The 17,305-nt window shown below is 49.5% G+C and overlaps 8 protein-coding genes across 8 annotated transcripts; 5 read left to right on the forward strand and 3 right to left on the reverse strand.

Moving 5' to 3' along the window:
• Positions 1-228: 228 nt before the first annotated feature.
• FPRO_05075 (uncharacterized protein) lies at positions 229-2,433 on the forward strand (the record flags this gene model as incomplete). Its single annotated transcript, XM_031230653.1, has 3 exons — positions 229-304; positions 606-721; positions 772-2,433. The coding sequence occupies 3 exons, from the start codon at positions 229-231 to the stop codon at positions 2,431-2,433; spliced, it is 1,854 nt and encodes a 617-aa protein (XP_031080768.1).
• A 374-nt stretch (positions 2,434-2,807) lies between these two features.
• On the reverse strand, positions 2,808-3,848 carry FPRO_05076 (putative nuclease NUC1 precursor, mitochondrial; the record flags this gene model as incomplete). Its single annotated transcript, XM_031230654.1, has 1 exon — positions 2,808-3,848. The coding sequence occupies one exon, from the start codon at positions 3,846-3,848 to the stop codon at positions 2,808-2,810; it is 1,041 nt and encodes a 346-aa protein (XP_031080769.1).
• Positions 3,849-5,654: 1,806 nt separating this feature from the next.
• On the forward strand, positions 5,655-7,393 carry FPRO_05077 (uncharacterized protein; the record flags this gene model as incomplete). Its single annotated transcript, XM_031230655.1, has 3 exons — positions 5,655-5,730; positions 5,797-5,927; positions 5,975-7,393. The coding sequence occupies 3 exons, from the start codon at positions 5,655-5,657 to the stop codon at positions 7,391-7,393; spliced, it is 1,626 nt and encodes a 541-aa protein (XP_031080770.1).
• A 435-nt stretch (positions 7,394-7,828) lies between these two features.
• On the reverse strand, positions 7,829-9,390 carry FPRO_05078 (uncharacterized protein; the record flags this gene model as incomplete). The annotated part of the gene is made up of 2 exons (XM_031230656.1): positions 7,829-9,249; positions 9,309-9,390. 2 exons carry the CDS (start codon positions 9,388-9,390, stop codon positions 7,829-7,831), a joined length of 1,503 nt encoding a protein of 500 aa, XP_031080771.1.
• Positions 9,391-9,736: 346 nt separating this feature from the next.
• Positions 9,737-10,363, forward strand: FPRO_05079 (putative DNA-directed RNA polymerase I, II, III 18kD subunit; the record flags this gene model as incomplete). The annotated part of the gene is made up of 4 exons (XM_031230657.1): positions 9,737-9,777; positions 9,830-10,096; positions 10,151-10,270; positions 10,327-10,363. The coding sequence occupies 4 exons, from the start codon at positions 9,737-9,739 to the stop codon at positions 10,361-10,363; spliced, it is 465 nt and encodes a 154-aa protein (XP_031080772.1).
• Positions 10,364-11,709: 1,346 nt separating this feature from the next.
• On the forward strand, positions 11,710-12,183 carry FPRO_05080 (uncharacterized protein; the record flags this gene model as incomplete). The annotated part of the gene is made up of 2 exons (XM_031230658.1): positions 11,710-11,796; positions 11,866-12,183. 2 exons carry the CDS (start codon positions 11,710-11,712, stop codon positions 12,181-12,183), a joined length of 405 nt encoding a protein of 134 aa, XP_031080773.1.
• An 827-nt stretch (positions 12,184-13,010) lies between these two features.
• Positions 13,011-13,969, forward strand: FPRO_05081 (putative esterase D; the record flags this gene model as incomplete). Its single annotated transcript, XM_031230659.1, has 3 exons — positions 13,011-13,679; positions 13,733-13,837; positions 13,886-13,969. The coding sequence occupies 3 exons, from the start codon at positions 13,011-13,013 to the stop codon at positions 13,967-13,969; spliced, it is 858 nt and encodes a 285-aa protein (XP_031080774.1).
• Positions 13,970-14,394: 425 nt separating this feature from the next.
• FPRO_05082 (uncharacterized protein) lies at positions 14,395-17,038 on the reverse strand (the record flags this gene model as incomplete). The annotated part of the gene is made up of 3 exons (XM_031230660.1): positions 14,395-14,814; positions 14,864-16,105; positions 16,214-17,038. 3 exons carry the CDS (start codon positions 17,036-17,038, stop codon positions 14,395-14,397), a joined length of 2,487 nt encoding a protein of 828 aa, XP_031080775.1.
• Positions 17,039-17,305: the final 267 nt, after the last annotated feature.

The raw sequence follows: 17,305 nt of genomic DNA on the forward strand, positions 1-17,305 counted from the left end.
CGTCTTTGTTCGTTCTTTATCAAATCAATTTACCACCCCCAACGTCTTCTTACAGGAAATCAATCCTCATCATTGCATAATAGAAACTTCGTCTAACCAGCTATTCAGAGATCATCCAACCGCGACCTCATAACTGCGTTAGTTGTTCATTTCCATCTCGAGAGACTGCGACGCGCTTCTCAAGAAGGCTGTTGTGCATGCTTGATACCCCGAAGAAAATTCGTCACGATGGCCTATGAGCCTCGTGGTGATCATGGTGGTGGCCAGGGCCAAGATGGGGCATTTGTCAAGGTCCGAGGCAGGCGTAAGTTCACCCATCATACTCAGTGACATGTCTCCTGTTGTGTTTGCTTTGCCAAGCTGCTCAGTGGCAGAAAAATATGAGAGTTGTGGGGGAGATGCTGCTTTATCAAATGTGTCTGTTCCATGTATGTTCAAGGGACGGCTGTCGTTTATCTGAGCAATCGAAATGTTTGGTTTTGGCCAACCTCATGCTTAAAAGCAGGGGTTCTTTCTGGGGCTATGAGAGAGGCATTCGAATACACATACATCATGACCTGAAGACTTAAATCACAACTGATTTCAAACTGACGCTTGAACTCCAGGACCTGTGACTGACTATGGTGCCACTATAACACACTGGCAACATGATCGTGCCCCTAGCTATAAGGGAGGATATACTGGCGAAGCTGAGCGACCTAGTGTTAGCTATATCGTTGATGTGAGTAGCGTTCTAGATGAACAACTGCCCCATGACTGACATCAAAATAGATGCTTCCACCTGCAGCTCGTGTCACAAAAGCTGCCGAAAGTATCCCTATTAAGCACCTTCACTCTTCTCTCAACAAGATCAAGCACCCCATCAATGTAGTGCGGTGGACACCAGAAGGCAGAAGGTTGTTAACAGCTTCGACCAGCGGCGAGTTCACACTATGGAACGGAACAGGCTTCAATTTCGAAACCATTATGCAGGCTCATGATTCTGCCATTCGTGCTCTGGAATACTCCCATAGTGACGACTGGCTTATCTCGGCGGATCACGATGGAGTTATCAAGTACTGGCAACCAAATTTCAACAATGTCCAGAGCATCAACGCCCACACTGACCCTATTCGAGACCTTGCTTTCAGTCCAAGTGATTCCAAGTTCGTCACCGCAAGCGATGATTCGACCCTCAAGATCTTTGACTTTGCTCTGGGACAAATGGAATCCAAGCTTGAAGGTCATGGATGGGATGCAAAAAGTGTGGATTGGCATCCTACAAAGGGACTGCTTGTATCTGGTTCGAAGGACCATCTTGTCAAACTTTGGGATCCTCGTACTAGCCGTTGCTTAACGACTCTACACGGCCACAAGAGTACTATCACAAAAGTACTGTTTGAAAAGGTCCGTGGCGCTTGTCTCGCGACATCTGCAAGAGACCAGACCGCTCGTGTTTTCGATCTTCGCATGATGCGTGATATCTGCCTTCTCAAAGGCCACGAGAAGGATATTTCCACTCTCACATGGCATCCTATTCACCCTAATCTTCTCAGCACTGGTGGTATGGACGGCTCGCTATTCCACTATCTACTCGATTCACCAAACCCGCCTCCTGGCCAGTCCTTCACCGTTGCACCTTACGACAGCCCTGACCCGTCATCAGTAGCCGCCCAGTCAGTATGGCCAATGCACAAGGTGCCCTATGCTCATGACTACGCTATTTGGTCCCTCGACTGGCATCCTCTCGGGCACATTCTGGCATCAGGGTCTAATGATCGCATTACGCGTTTCTGGAGCCGTGCCAGACCTGGTGATACAGATGTTTTCCAGGATCGCTATCATATCGGTGAAGCAGCAGCCGAGGCCCAAGGAACCTGGGACCGCCGTGGTAATCGTCGGCAGCGCCAGGAGGAAGAACAACAAGAGATGGAAGACGAGATGGACGCTCTTGTTGACCAAGACGCACCGAAAGCTGCTGTCCCTGGACTGCCTGGTATTCCTGGACTGCCTCTTGGCGGAGGCCTACCCGGCCTTGGCTCAAGTATTCCACCTCCTCCCATTCCTGGTGTCGGTGCTGGCTCAGGTGCTCCTCCACCTCCCCTACCATTTCCCTTACCTGGACTCAATGGTGGTCCACCGCCGCCTCCCTTACCCGGACTGGACCCCAACAATCCTCCAGATCCAGCGCAACTCCTCGAGCTTATGAAGAAGGCGGGCGTGCCTCTGCCGCCACCAGGAGCACTACCGCCAGGAGCCCTGCCCCCTGGACTCATCCCACCACCGGGCAGCATGCCTCCCCCGCCCGGAAGCTTTGCCATGCCGGTTCCTCCACCTCCCATGCATGGGTTTGATGCCGACAAGGCGGATGCCCGACGGAGAGCTCCTCTACCTAGTCAAGAGGAAAGCTTGCGCCACGAACAGCGACAAGGAAAATACACGAGAGCGAGATAGGAGAAACACAGAAAAAGAAGACGTCGATGGTCCGCACCCTCTGGTGCTGGTGGTCTACGTAATGCTGACTCTGAAACAAACATACACTGCATCCTTACAGAATATGGCACAGGTTTCAAAAACTGTAATGTATATATCAATCGAAAACTTTTGTATACCCATCATTCATTTGAGCCCTTAGGCAAGATGCACATGCTATCGCTAGTGCATATAATTCTAAATGCTAAAACATGTAACATAATTGTGACGCTCGCATATGCAGCCGTATATGCTATAAATCCGTTGAGAGCTGGCAATAGAGCATCTCGTGCCATTCATTCCTGTATACAGAGACCAATATTCCCTTTCCCACTGTACAAATGCTTGGTAGCCATCTATTTCTTAGGGAACGCCTTTTGCTTATCCGCGAAGTCTCGAATCACAAGGGCACAGGTGTGGTCAGAACACAGACGCCGTCTTCGCTGAGGAGGTAGCTTAGTAGCAAATTCGAGACCGCTAGCACGCTCAACAGCCTCGAGGGGAACCTCGAAATCGGTGATGGGCTTAGAGTTAGATATGGGAGCGTTAGGGAGAACGAAAGCGCCCAGCGCAACGTTTCCACCAACGCGACCATCCTCAGCAAAGATCACCTTATAGAAGTGCGTGGGCACAGCAACTGAAGGAGGGGTGCCAATCATCTCATACTTGACATACCACTTGCCATCGGCCTCCTTCTTGGGAAGGTAGAGAGGGCCTGTGACGATGCGGACTGAGGGATACTTGACTGTCAAACGACGGCAGAAGTCCTCAAAGTGAGCCCAGTAGTCACGGTTGAAGCCGTCACCGACCTGAGGGCACATGTTTGTGAGGTAGAATGTGTCGTCCATGGCCTTCTGAGACCATTTGCAGTCGGCAGCAGGAACTTGATGACCACGGTCATAACCACTGCGGTAGTAGTCCTTCAGCAGAGCTCGGAACTTTTGTGGCACAGAGTCATCTTCAAGAAAGCTGCTGTGCTTTCGATCACCATCGCGAATGGCAAGGGAAGCAGGAGTAATATGTTCGACTACCCAGTGAGGGTTTCGTGTACGACGATCGTAGGAAGAGACAAGGCCAGAGCGATTGGCGACATCGGCGATAGGGCCTGGAAAGCCGTAATCGAAAAGACCCCCAGGGTTGACGATTGCGCTTGGGTCGATTGGCAAGCCGGAGGGTGCAGTGGCTGGAGGTCCGAAGACTTGGGCGGGAGAAACAGCAGGAGACGCGGTGGGAGCAGGAAGAGCGGCGAAAGAGTTTGAGGTTGTCAGAGGAGGCGTAGCCAGAATATTGGTCTCCTCGACACGTTTACCGCCTCGAATAGAGTAAATGGCGGCAGTGATAGCAGCACCACCTCCTGCGCCTAGGCAGGCCATAGTAGCGAGAGTAGTCTTAGACATGATTATTATCCCTGAACAGACGAAGCCACGGAAAAAGAACGTAGAATCGAGTTTGATCTTAATGAGCGGAAGGACAATAGTATGTGGGAAATCAGCAACCGGAAGTCAGATCACACGCGATCTTTGCCCAATGGTGTTGAGTTGCAGTGCCTCGTGATATTGAGATCGATCACAGGGTTTGAGATAGCTTTCGAGCCGGCCCGTAGAAATTTTGGGAGCTGAGCTGGGAACGGAACGTGGGGGGCCGTTGTTTTGCCGTTATCGGTGGATTTTAGGGGTCTTGGGGCCTGTTATTTGACGTCACTGGGCGGTAGCTTGAAGTTTGAGAGTAACAGCAAATATGGAATATCACTACTCCGTAGATCCCGATGTTGACGAAGTAAACATAGAGGAATACACAAGAGCGACAGATACTGAACGTCTACTTGCCTTACAGATAGCATGGATTCAAGTCAAGGCAGGGGATGAATCATGTAGGGATTGTTCTAGACACTGAATGATTCAGATTGATTCATCAAGGTGCGTGGCTCGTGAGACTCGACAATGTAAGTTGCCGTGTATGACAAGACACGAGTTCATCGAGAGCCATCCACGAGGAAATGTAATTCTCGAGGGCCTTTCAACCTCGAGACGTATTTTGGGGTTGAGGCTCAGTGGAAGATCACATTATGTAGGTGCCTGTTAGCGTGGGCAGTAGCGAATATTGATGCGTAGCATTACCTACGATGTGGGGGATGACAAAGACGAGAAATTGATTCGCGCGCAAATCGCATCTTGAAACTTAGCTCAGACAAGGTATGAGGCGTCATGATGAGAGGAGTTGTAGAGTTTATATACAACTCGCATAACCGCAGCGAGGCTTCTATAAAATCCAGCTTAATATTAAGGAGCCAATGACTCTACTGTAAAGTATGCGAACAGTTACGTGTTACCCAAGTCACATATAATACAACCCCCACGATACCAGCCAGGGCAGTTATGGATATCGCTATAATTAATAACGCACTATTAAGTGATGTCTCACTGTTTTACTGCTCGTTACAGCTACTACAATCAAAAGAGGCATGACAATTCGTAAGCCAGGCGGTCAATGAGACGTCGTGATCCAATGATGCGTAGATGCTGAGACGTGAGAACCTTGAGGGACAGTTTTGATGGAGACGCACGGCCTCATGATGGTGTAAGTTGACCCCCAACTCGATCCTCTGAAAGCGTTCTAAGGGGCTAATTATTTATAGCGTTGCAGTTACTCTCCTCCTAGTTGAAGCACGAGGTTGAAATAGGAGCTCTCTTAAACGAACAATTCCTCATTTTAGGGCCTAGATGTGGTTTCCTTGTTCTATCATGATCCATTGTCGTCAGGGCCAGGCTAATGCGCATTAACAAAGCCCCATCCTCTTTGTCATTTGCCTCTGCAAGGCCCTTGAAACTTGCATTCAGCCTCAAACTTATTTCTCTTCTCTCTGCTGCATGCAAAGCATTTTTTATCACCCTCTTTGTCCTCTCATTTGTCACTGAAGGCTCTCGTTGTCATTGATTAGATATTTGAGTCGAGCCCAGACTAACAAGGTCCCCCCCGCCCACTGCGCTAAACAAAACCGCATCGATATTCCCCTGCTCGTTCGCTACGTCAGACCTAGAACCAAAAAGATCTACAGCTTCTTTGCTCTTGCCTCTTAGGTTGCGCCCATCACAACCTCGACTTCAAGTCTCGATCCCTCTCGAAACTCACATTTGGCCTTGTCATCAGAGCTCGTTTCTAGGCGCAACATCAGAGTTCATACACAGACGATATACTTAAGCAGCATGGCCACATCCGTGGGCCAGAGCAGCCTCGACAATGATACTCGCGGCTGGATCATGTGTGTTGTCAGCGGCATTGGTGAGCTGCTCCTCATCTCCAAGACCCCAATGCGCTTCCTGGTACAGTTCTAACCGTCATTCCCAGCTTGCGTTGTTGGCGCCTCCATAGTATGCGTTGACGTTATTGTTCGATTGTTTCCTGGCAAGAGAAACTTTCGCATACAGGATAGCAATGTCTTCTTAGCTTGCTCCCTCAGCTTGAGTTTTGGTGTCATGGTAAGGCCCTTCTGACAGCGTCTACCTCTTCTGCTAACAAGGAACAGCTATTCTCCGCATTGTATAGTATGTTACCGGAGTCCAAAGAATATTTCCAGCAGGCCAAATGGTCTCCTCAAGCTGCTGGCCTGGTCATGATGTCCTGTTTCGCTGGTGGTTTCATCGGCATTCAGGGAGTTTCGCGATTGCTTCACCAGTTCATGCCCACCCACGTCGTCGAATGCGATCATACACACGATGAAAATGCAACCAAAGACACTTCATGTCACCACGAGAGGAGACAGTCTCGCGCCCGTCGTCGTCAATCTTCCCATCCGCCGCCTGAACAAGCACCCGTTAACAAGTCGCTTTCCAAATCAACTAACGGTAACGGGCAAAATGCTGCGACTGAGTCCACACCTCTGCTAGAATCTACTTTGGATAGCCCTACGCAGACTCTCAAGAGACAAGCGTCTGCTCGCGATGGAATGCGACGCCCTGCCAGTCCAACACGAAGCCGTACCACCACAGGACTTACGGATGGCTTCCCTGAGAGGAGGAAGTCCATGCGAGAAGTTCACAAGCGAGTCATGTCCTTTGTACAAGATACAAAGTGCAATTGCGACGAGTCAAACTCCTGCTACGGATTCACAGATCCTTGTGGCCAAGAGTGCTTCAAGCATTTGAGTAGCCGAACCAGTCTACCTAGCAGACCTGGAAGACAAACCCAAATTCTGCGCACTACCACTGGGTCATTTCTAAACCGCGCGCCTGAACATTCCCATGCTCACCACGATCATGAGCATGAGCATGAGCATGAGCATGAGAATGGATGCGAAGACTCGGTTGAGCCCTTTGCGAGACCAACGTATCGAACCAGCAGAGCCAAGTCGCGAGAGCCATTGGATCCGATAGTCCCGGAGGAACTCTCTGAACACGACAGCTCATGCTCTTCTGCAGGAGACGACGAAGATGTCGAAGCTCAACATCATCACCACGTTCCAACAAATGCATTCTTGTCCATTGGCCTCCAGACCTCCATTGCCATTGCCCTGCACAAGTTTCCTGAAGGATTCATCACATATGCTACCAACCACGTCAACCCGTCTCTAGGTTTCAACGTTTTCATGGCACTATTTGTCCACAACATCACTGAAGGCTTCGCCATGTGTCTGCCCCTATACATGGCTCTGGGTTCTCGCTGGCGCGCCATGGCGTGGTCGGCCTTCCTTGGTGGTCTCTCTCAACCCATTGGTGCGGGCATTGCTGCACTATGGTTCAAGCTCGCCGATAAGACCAATATGCAACCCAACGCAGTTGCTTACGGATGTCTCTTCGCTATCACTTCCGGCATCATGGTTAGTGTCGCGTTGCAGTTGTTTGTGGAGAGTCTGAGCCTCAACCATAGCCGTAACCTTTGCATCTTCTTCGGCTTCCTTGGCATGGCTTTACTGGGATTCAGTAACGCCTTGGTGGGCTCTCACTAGATGTTCAGCCTCATACGAGATATATAAATACTTGGCCAGTATCTTTTTATGCTGGCCGTGCTGACGCTTTGGCATTCGTTCCTGTCATTACTTGGCTCTTTTTCTTGCGCGGTGTTGGTCGGGGTTGCAATCGGTTTTCATTGGGAGGGGCATAAAATCATTTTGGGTTTCTGCATTCGGTAGACTGGTAGAAAGGAAATAATTTTACTTTACGCAAGAACTGGGTAAACTCGGTCAGACAACTTTATTTCTTTCATCATAGCCATCCCCATCGCTTTTGTGACATTGCAATTCATTCTTCATACATCGTGACGGTGTCATAATAGGCAGCCGCTCATATGTTGACCCCCGTCAAGCCTTGCGGCCGGGTATCTATTTTATTTTTCACTTCTTAAAAACCCAGAACATCTGAACTCCACAAATCCTTTCTTTGTCTCAGAGAGTACCAAGAGCTGGGTCAATAAGAGGATCCTGTAGTGCTGGATCTCTCGCCAACAGAAGTATATTGGTTTCGTCCTCTGGCCAGTCATCTCGCGGAGGGCCATAGTCCATTGTAGCAGCGAAGATGTCATCCTCTGGCATAATACCAGGCCAATTCGTTGTGTTAGGGAAACTGCCATCGAAGAAGAACTGAGCAGGATCAAGCTGGTCTCCAGCTAGGATAAGAGACGGGTCAGCAGCCGATGGGTGATACAGCGCAACATGTGCATCCCGGTCGTGGTAGCGAATAAAGGCTTCATGGCAGTGAGGACAAGAAATCGTTCTCTCTGCCTGGATCGCAGCACCGGAGAGTTCATCGATAAGATTGATTTCTTGAGACGGCTCAGGCTTCGAGAGCTTAGGACGTTCGTGGCCGAGATGCTTATATCGTATATGATCTTCTAGTCGACTCTTGGTACTGAACTTATCACCACAGCCTTGATCGTTTGTCCAGCCCTGTAGGCCAGAACTATTGAGGTCAACTTGGCCGCAAACAAAGCGGAACCCCTCATGCGCTGTACGAATATGGGCGTTGAGGTTGGACTTCTTAGTGAACTTCTTGGTGCAATCGTCGTATGGGCAGGCGATGTTCTTTCGATCCTCGACGGACTGGCCGGAATGGTGCATTTCGACATGCTTCTCTAGCTCCCATCGTGAAGCAGATTTGAATTCGCAGAAAATGCAGTTTTGATGTTCTTGGCGAATATGTGCCTGAAGCAGCACTTCAGTAGTGAATCCAACCCGCTGTTCTGTGCCATCTGGCATCCTCTTCAAACCGCATTCGCCGCACCAGAACTTTGCCTCGCCATGATCCTTATCGCGGTGTCGCTTCAAGGCCGCCTTGGACTCAAAAGCATGACGGCACCCTTGCTCTGGACATTGGAGTGCAGGCAGTCCCTGGTGGTCTTTTCGAACGTGCTTGCTCAATGTCTCCTTCTTTCTGAAACTCTGCCCACAGTCTTGGCAACGGAATCTTTCTTCGCCTTCGTGAACAGCCTGGTGTCGTTTAAGTCGAGTACCCGTCACAAAGCTCTTGCCGCAGCCTTCCTTTTGACAGACATGCTTTCGCTCCAGAGTATGGACAGCCTTGATGTGCTGCTTCAAGTGCTTGTCCTCTATATAATCCTTATCGCAACCATCATAAGGACACTTGAATGGTCGGGAATTGGTGTGAGAATTGAGGTGATCTCGTAATCTGGCAGGTCGATTGAAGGTCTTTGGGCAACCAGGCCATGTGCAAGCAAGAGTTTTGAGATCCGAAGGAAACTTGGCCCGGGGAGTTGTAGCAGCAGTATTCACTGTTTGTGGTGAATCAGGGTCCTGGGTGGAATATGGAGTATGAGCGCTAGTTAAGTCGTCCTCTGCATCATCAATGTCTGAGTTTGCAATATCAGCAGATGCATCTTCTGAGCTCAGGAAGGGTAGGAAGCCGTACATAAGTCATCTGGGCCTCCACGATAAAGCCTCTTGGCCGGAGGAACATCAACGGCTGGCTCAGCAGCTTCTCGTTTACTCATAATGCTGTCATGCCGAGGACCCTTCAGTTTGTAAATGTCGAAGCAGGCTTGGAAGTGGCAGAATTGATTTCAATTTAAGGCGGTGACTATATTTTTGTGTGGGGATTGCAGGGATGAGAGTCAGGAGCGATCCACCTGAAAGCTTCGCGCCGATATTCTTTGTCTGAACGTGCGGAAGGTGCGCCGGAAAAACATCGGCCTAACCAGGTTTTACTTTGTTCTTATCTAGAACTTTTTTACGAGGTTGGCCTGGGCCATTCTAAAACCATCCATTGCGAAAGCGACTCTGGACTAGGAACACCCTCACATTCATTCTTCATCAAGTTCACATTGAACGACATTCGCCATGTCTGATTTCGGCGATGACGATGTTGGCGGCGCTGGCGGGTAAGTTGCTTCGCGATCTTTGCAGACGCACGCGAATCTAACTCGTAAGCAGCGACGAGCCCATGTACGAGGAGGAGGAGATCACCGAGTACTACGACCCCGAGGTTCTCGAGGAGGATGATGGTGACCAGCAGCAAAACGGACAAGACCAGGATAATGTTGTAGTCTCGGGAGATCCTTCTGCCGCTGCCAACGCACTGAAGGGCGGCGACAAGCTACTCAAAGACAAGAAGATTCCCGAGAACGAGCGAACTACCACACCTTACATGACCAAGTACGAGAGGGCACGCATCCTCGGCACACGCGCTCTGCAGATCAGGTCCGCATCACCTTGCTGAACTGTAGCAACTTTCTGGAAACTAACTGGATGCAGCATGAATGCGCCTGTGCTCGTTGATCTCGAGGGTGAGACCGATCCCCTTCAAATTGCGATTAAGGAGATGCGGGAAAAGAAGATCCCCTTGATCGTGAGGCGATACATGCCCGATGGCTAGTAAGTGATGCTTGTTGAGGCAGCTCGAAGATGCCCTACTTACGCGTGTGGTACAGCTACGAGGATTGGACCTGCGAGGAACTGCTGCAGTAAGCGACCAAAGGACTAGCACGTCGCGAAACAATCGATTGCCCCCGAGGCGTATATACCCATGCGACCCTCCTTAGATACAATCGAGCTGGAACGTTGTGTGCTCCCTTCTGGCTTGACATGTTGTATAGTGTATCAGGAGGTTAATTAATCATGTATCAGCGCGGCGTTTGAGATTGAGATTGATTTACACAGGAACTAGACAAAAAACAAGAAGGAAATCTACTTTGCTTCTGTGTCGTGGTGCACGAATGTGTTGATTGTCTCCGACACCGTCTTTGATGAAGACGCACAAAGAATCCCCAACAGCAACACTGTTGACGGATGCTCCAACGTCACTTCGTTGACAATACGGGCGTGTCCGGCAGATTTTCATGAGAGAATGATGTCAAGTGGGAAAAGGCAGATGGCTTGTTTTGGGTCTGATGGGCCGAATACGTCGGGCCAGATTGTGTTTCACTGAAACACCGGCGCGAGACATGACGGCATCTTGTGGTGTTTGGATACGACCTCAAATGCGCAATGGCCTTTTCATACGTCACAAAGTCCGATAAACAGTCAATCCAAGCAAGGGAGCATCTTCTCATACCACGCAATCTGGGCTTGACAGAGATTGTCAACCTCAAATACAAAGACATGACTCCTGCAGCGTCTGTGGCTTCTTGCATATTTGAAAGGGTCCTCGCAGGCAGAGGAATTGTCCAACCAACCACAAGTCCAGAATATTCTTTCCAGCCTCCGACGTTGTGCCACAGATCCGGAAACGGGTGTTGGTGGGAAGGGAAAAGCCGTGACAGCCGTAGCTTTGCAGATCATGCAAGTAAAGTTTTCATGCAACCTTGGCCAACTCGGCTTTAATTCAGTTTGTTTGTTTGTTCTGTGCTGTGTTATGCAGGTAAGGTATTTAGACGTTTGGTGACAGGATGATCTCCCTCTTGGCGGGGACTTTTATGACGTCGGCGGATACGCACTCCCTTGACTGATCTGAATTGGACTTGAGACGATGATGAAAGGTTACGTCTAGTGTTGATCGTACAAGTCGCGTTCTCTTATACAGGAGGAATTAGACGAATGTGGTGACGCTGTTGTGCTATTGGAAGCTTATTATCTTGCTCCTTTTTTTTTTTAAGAGGTTGGTTGCACTTGTGGTGTTTTGAGGCCGGGAGGTTGGTATACAGAAACAGCAAACAATTGATAACTGCCTTGGGTACTAATATATCTTACTTAAATCCAACCTCTGCTAAGAATCTGTCTGATTCATACTCTTTCATCTCAGACATTAACACTCGCCAATCTAACGCTTTCGTTCCCACTATCATTATCAGCCGAGACAAGTCCCAGCCGCTGCAATGAAGTTCTTCACTCTTATTGCAACTATTCTTTCTGCCGCCAGCATCTCTGCTGCGCCCATATTGAAGGAGCGGGCAGTCGGGGGTGTAAGTTGACTCTCTTCTCTACTATACCGGCCATCTCTTTTCTGTGGTATTGACATCTCATCGCCGCAGCTTTTGATATGCACCGGTGCCAACTCCACGGGCACATGCACCCACGAGGTATACACACTTAACAAGTGCCATCAACTTTCTGAACCTTTCCTTCGCAACGTCACAACTTTTGCACCTGATGGTGAACATTTCAACTGTTACCCCCGTACAACCGGATGCAACGACACTTGTACGAGCCCTACGGGATGCACATTAGGCCCGATCGATTTCAATTATGAATACAAGTTCAATTTCACTCGTGTCGGCTGGCCCAAACTCTTCAACAGCTTTGATTGTTCGCTAAAAAAGACCACAAGAAGCGACAAGTTGTTCGGTTAGGAGAAGATTGTAAGGATGGTACAGGGAGAGCCAGAATGGGTACCTGGGTGGTTATATAAATTCACCAACATGGTTGTTTTCGGTTGCATCTTCTTGGCATTTTACCTTCTGTGTTAAAGCGATTGAGTACTCTTTTTTGGTATTACATTGGGATGGCAAACTTGGTGACGGAGTAATGGGCAATTCACCTGGCTACGGAGTATTTGGAGTTAGCGATACTAGCGATGGGGTTTTGTTTTTTAGCAGTCAGCCAGATCATACAAGCTGAGATAGATACAGCTCTAATGATTGACGATTATCAGTATGAGACAATACATGAAACAATCAATCACTCACACCATCTCGACATCCCTTCTACCGTAGTACTGATGTATCCTGAGAACTACATTAAGAGTCAAACAGCATATTCAGTTCATCATAAATCATTGGATGATATCCTCATACTGTCTCGCCTTTTTGTAATTTAGAACTCTAGTCATAAGTTTTCTGCTAACCCCCAACCCGTGTACATGCTGTTCTTATCTTGTCTCCGACCCGTGACACGGAGGAGGTTCCGTATTCCGGAGCCGGGAGATAATTCGGCATTCGTCATGTTGATGAAGGCATCCGGGTACCAATGGTGGGGTTAAGGTTACCCCAGACCTCGCCATTGACTGGAAGCTTCCCCTCCTTGGGATCAAGCTCAGCTATTTCATAGCAACATAACCATTGACTACTGGGATTTCTCCTCTTTCACTTTATTTTCTCTTTCTTCTTGAAACTATTCGCAACTTTATCCTCCCAATTGCTTCTGTCTGACCCAAGCAATCCTCAAATACAGTGACATCATGGCTTTCACTACGAATGCTACCATCAACAGCTTCGGCGGACGCTTCCTCAAGCTCTCCCACAAGTCCGCCGTTACCGGCACACCCATGAACGCAACTCTCTACCTCCCAGGCTCAGCATCTTCTTCTAAGCCAGCTCCTCTTCTCATCTACCTCTCTGGCCTCACATGCACGCCAGACAACGTCACAGAGAAGGGTTTCCTTCATGCTCACGCCTCCAAGCTCGGTCTTGCTCTTCTCTACCCAGACACTTCTCCCCGCGAGCTCGACTTGCCCGGTGAGCACGACTCATATGACTTTGGCAGTGGAGCGGGTTTCTACATCGATGCCAAGAAGGACCCTTACAGCAAACACTACAAGATGGAGTCGTATATCACCAACGAGCTTCCCGACCTCATCTTCAAGGAGTTTAAGGAGGTTGACTCCTCGCGAGTTTCTATCTCTGGTCACTCTATGGGTGGACATGGTGCACTGACTCTGTTCCTCAAGAACCCCGGCAAGTACAAGAGTGTCAGCGCCTGGGCTCCTATCTCCAACCCTTCCCAGTGCCCCTGGGGTGACAAGGCCTTCAAGGGTTACTTGGGTGAGGATAAGGAGGAGTGGAAGAAACACGATGCCACCGAGCTCATCAAGAGCTGGAAGGGCAACTTCCCTGCTCTCATTGATGTTGTAAGTTCCGAGCCTCTCTCGCAATTGTTAAATGTATCGAGCTAATCGACCAGGGCACTGGTGACAACTTCTACAAGCAGGGCCAGCTTCTCCCCGAGAACCTCGAGAAGGCTGTCAAGGATGCTGGTATTGAGGGCTTGACTCTCCGGTACCAAGATGTAAGTGTTTCTCATTCCCATCAAACGACAATGTTAACCCGTCTTCAGGGTTATGACCACTCTTACTTCTTCATCTCTACCTTCGGCGAAGATCACGTCAAGCACGCCGCCAAGGCTCTTGGACTCTTGTGACTACCACGCAGTGCGCTGTAAGAGGGTGAAACCAACAGTTTTTTGACAAAAGTCGGTTGGATGTATTTACGGCGCCATTCTGGGTAAACAAATCAGGGTGTATACTCAAACTGTGTACATGAAATGCTCGAGTAGCAAATGTTCTCAATGATGCTATGGTCTGAACGATAGCGGAAAAGAGGTCGTAACTCCACCGACCAAGGAACCTAAAAGCAAGTTAAATAATATTACTCTTCCGAATTACATTGATTTCGTATGTAACGTGCCATTGTATTCGTCCAATGTCTTTGAAAAACGCCGCCTATATGAGTGCTGAAAGGTATATGATGCGAACCCAGACATGACACCTCCTGGAGAACCCGTCAAAGTTACTCTAACCCATAAATAAACTCCTACATGCCCGCCCACACGGAAACTCTAAACGTTCAGCTTACTATCCTCTCCATTTCAGCGCTTATGCCTTCTTTTTCAAGCTTTGCTTGCATCTCAGCATCCACCTCTCGACGGAGCCGCATGTAAGCTAGCTTCTCAAAGCGACTGAGACTTCTCCACCAATGCTGTCCGGCTTCATGATCGGATATACGCTCCAAGAGATCTGCTGTTCTCAGACGGACTTCGCGGTCCTTGTGGAATAGACCAAGGGCAAGGTAGAACAATCCAGCGTGCGACTCAGGGGCTACACTAAGCAGTAGGCAAATCTCATCGTACGTGTGGACGTGCTTGGAGATGGTGAGATAGATATCTCTACTCTGCGCGGGGGTCAAGCGTTGCATTCGTAAACGGTCGTGAAGATGGGCCAAGTCAAGACCCTTCAGTGGCCTGATGGTATAAATCTGTGCCAGATCCTGTGAAATGTTAGCTTTTGTCGTCCGTTGTTTTAGTATGGTGTCCTACTTGGATGAAGCTGTAATAACTTCGTGTGTTGCGCCATCCTTCGATTCTTGTTACATTACCAGCAAGCTCCTTATGCTTAGCTGTATCATCCGCCCAGACATAGCCATGCCCATTAGCCCCTGGTGGCATCAAGTCCTGATCTTCGCCTCCAATGTACAAGGCACTAGCTCCATAAACGCTTTCCTCGAATTTGGCTGCAATTTGAGTGAACTTGCCGACCCAGTCGCGCCACTTTGCTCGGATCACACGTTCGCCATGTCTCGCAGCAATGCTCCTTAGAACATCAGCCATGAAGGCATTGTCACCCGTATAGTCCTGGCTTGTGTTCGTGGTACCGCTTGCAATGGCCGCAAAAGCTGCATTTTGTTGCTGGAAGTACAGCAGACCCTCTGTCACAGGGGCAGGGTCGATCTTTGTACTGATCTTGACCCTTCCACTTGGTAAATCGCACAAGACGTCCCACCACTCGGGGTGAAGCTCGAAGGTGGGATTCGTTACACCAGCGATAAAACCAGGTACGTTGAGCAGGTCGTCGATTTTGGTCAAGTCGGTGTAAGGAAAAGCATGTCGTGTAAACCCACGAAGTATACCACCCGATGCCAACGCACACGCGGCCAAGACAGCTTCCGCGACCTCGCCTGAGGGCATGTTGTACCCTAGAAATATGATTCTCTTTTGTGTCAAGAGCGCATTTGCCAACACAATGATGGGGTGGGTATTGACTCCGTTCGTTGTGAGGTGAGGGTGCAGCGCAAATGGTTGAGGCGATTTCTGGTGAGAATCTGAAAAGTTTTGAATGAGTTTGATGAGTGAAAAGTCACCGACGGTTTCTGGCATGACAGCAACAGGCACTTTGATAGGGATCGGTATGCCCTTGTACATGACCTTGCTCTCAAACTCATGCGTGTCGCGGGGAACAGAGTAAATCGACTGGCCGCCCTCGACATGGGCCTTTGTGCCAGCTCTTGAGATACCAGTCAGTTTTGTCGGACTCCTTGTCGCATCCAATGACTGGTCTGCTGCCTCCTCGCGCTGGTCTTCGGCTATGCGCATTTGAATCATCTGTTCGAATTTCTCCACAAAGAGATCCCTGTTGTCACTTGCTTGTAATAAGTGGCGCTCGAGAAGACTGAGTTTAGGCATGAGAGACAAATCCATGGCGTTTACTGAATCGTATAGCATGGCCAATGTCTCTGGGACAGGTGCTTTGAAGTATTCTTCCAGAGCCAACAGTAGCAGTGGCTATCGAAACGGTTAGCAAGTGCACGAGCACAAGAATCGTGGATCAAGGCTACTTGCCTTGTAGATATGCAAGAAGGGATGCCGCGTGCAGATGGCCATGGCCTTGACAATGGCCCCTCTCTTGACCGACTTGTCATGTTTGGTATTGACCAGATTAAGCACATAAATTAGGGGAGGGCCCTCTCCGCCCTCAGGTTCGCTATCAGTAGATTCGGTGTCGTCTTCGTCATCGTCCTCCCATTCGTCCTCTGGTAGATCCTCTTCGTTTTCTTCACCCTCCTCGTCTATTATACCAGCGGCTTTATCACGCCTCCTCTTGCGCCTTTGCTTTCGATTTTCCTTAACTTTGCGCTCCTCATCCTCCTCTTCCTGACTTGTATCCTTGTGAAGAAAGAAGATTGTCCAGTCCTGGTTGCGGGCGTGGGCCTGATCGGGCAACATGAGCTCTGCCAGCATATTTTCGTCTCCTGTGATCGCAACCGGGTATTGGTGCTCCATGACGGGACCTCGATCGATGTCGAAAGATGCGACAAGAATGTATTCGACATGGTTTTCTGTGGAGCTTCGCGGGAATTGCGAGCGAAGCTTTCTCGATGGTCGTGCATGAGGGTTGATCCTTCGAGGAGCAGAAAGTGACGAATGCTGCGAGGACAGACCCGTCGAAGGTGTCTTTGACTGCGAATTGGGATCGGAAATGCGATCGATCTCTGGACCAGGAGGAAGAGGTGACCTCGAGGGAGGCGGCGAGGCCTGTGACATTTGCGAATCGGGGCGCGAAGAGTGAAACGAAGCCAGGGAGGTTCTTCGGTTGGAGACTGAAGCATTGGAGAAATTGCTGAGGCTGTGTTTATGACCGTGACCGTGGTGGTTGCTTGCGCTGTTGCTGGTTGTTTTGGTCAAGAATGGCAACGTTGACTGGAACGAAGAAGCCATAATGGAGGAGACGAGACGAGACAAGACAATGCAAAGCAATGCAAGACAAGCTAAGACAGTGCCGAAGGCGGATCGAGGCCGGGGTTCCGAGACACAAAACACGAGTCCCTCACGATTTAGAACCCTCGTAGGTTCCGGATCGGGGGATTTTGCGCTGCGCTGCGTTTCGTTTTCGAGCTCGGGGGGTCCGAGAGGGAGGGTTGAGTGAAAGGATGCGGTGAATGCATGCAATGTAATGTAATGCAAGGCAGTGGGATCGACGCTCTG

This window comes from Fusarium proliferatum (genome assembly GCF_900067095.1).
Source record: "Fusarium proliferatum ET1 genome assembly, contig: FPRO_scaffold004, whole genome shotgun sequence".
NCBI classification, from domain to species: Eukaryota; Fungi; Ascomycota; class Sordariomycetes; order Hypocreales; family Nectriaceae; genus Fusarium; species Fusarium proliferatum.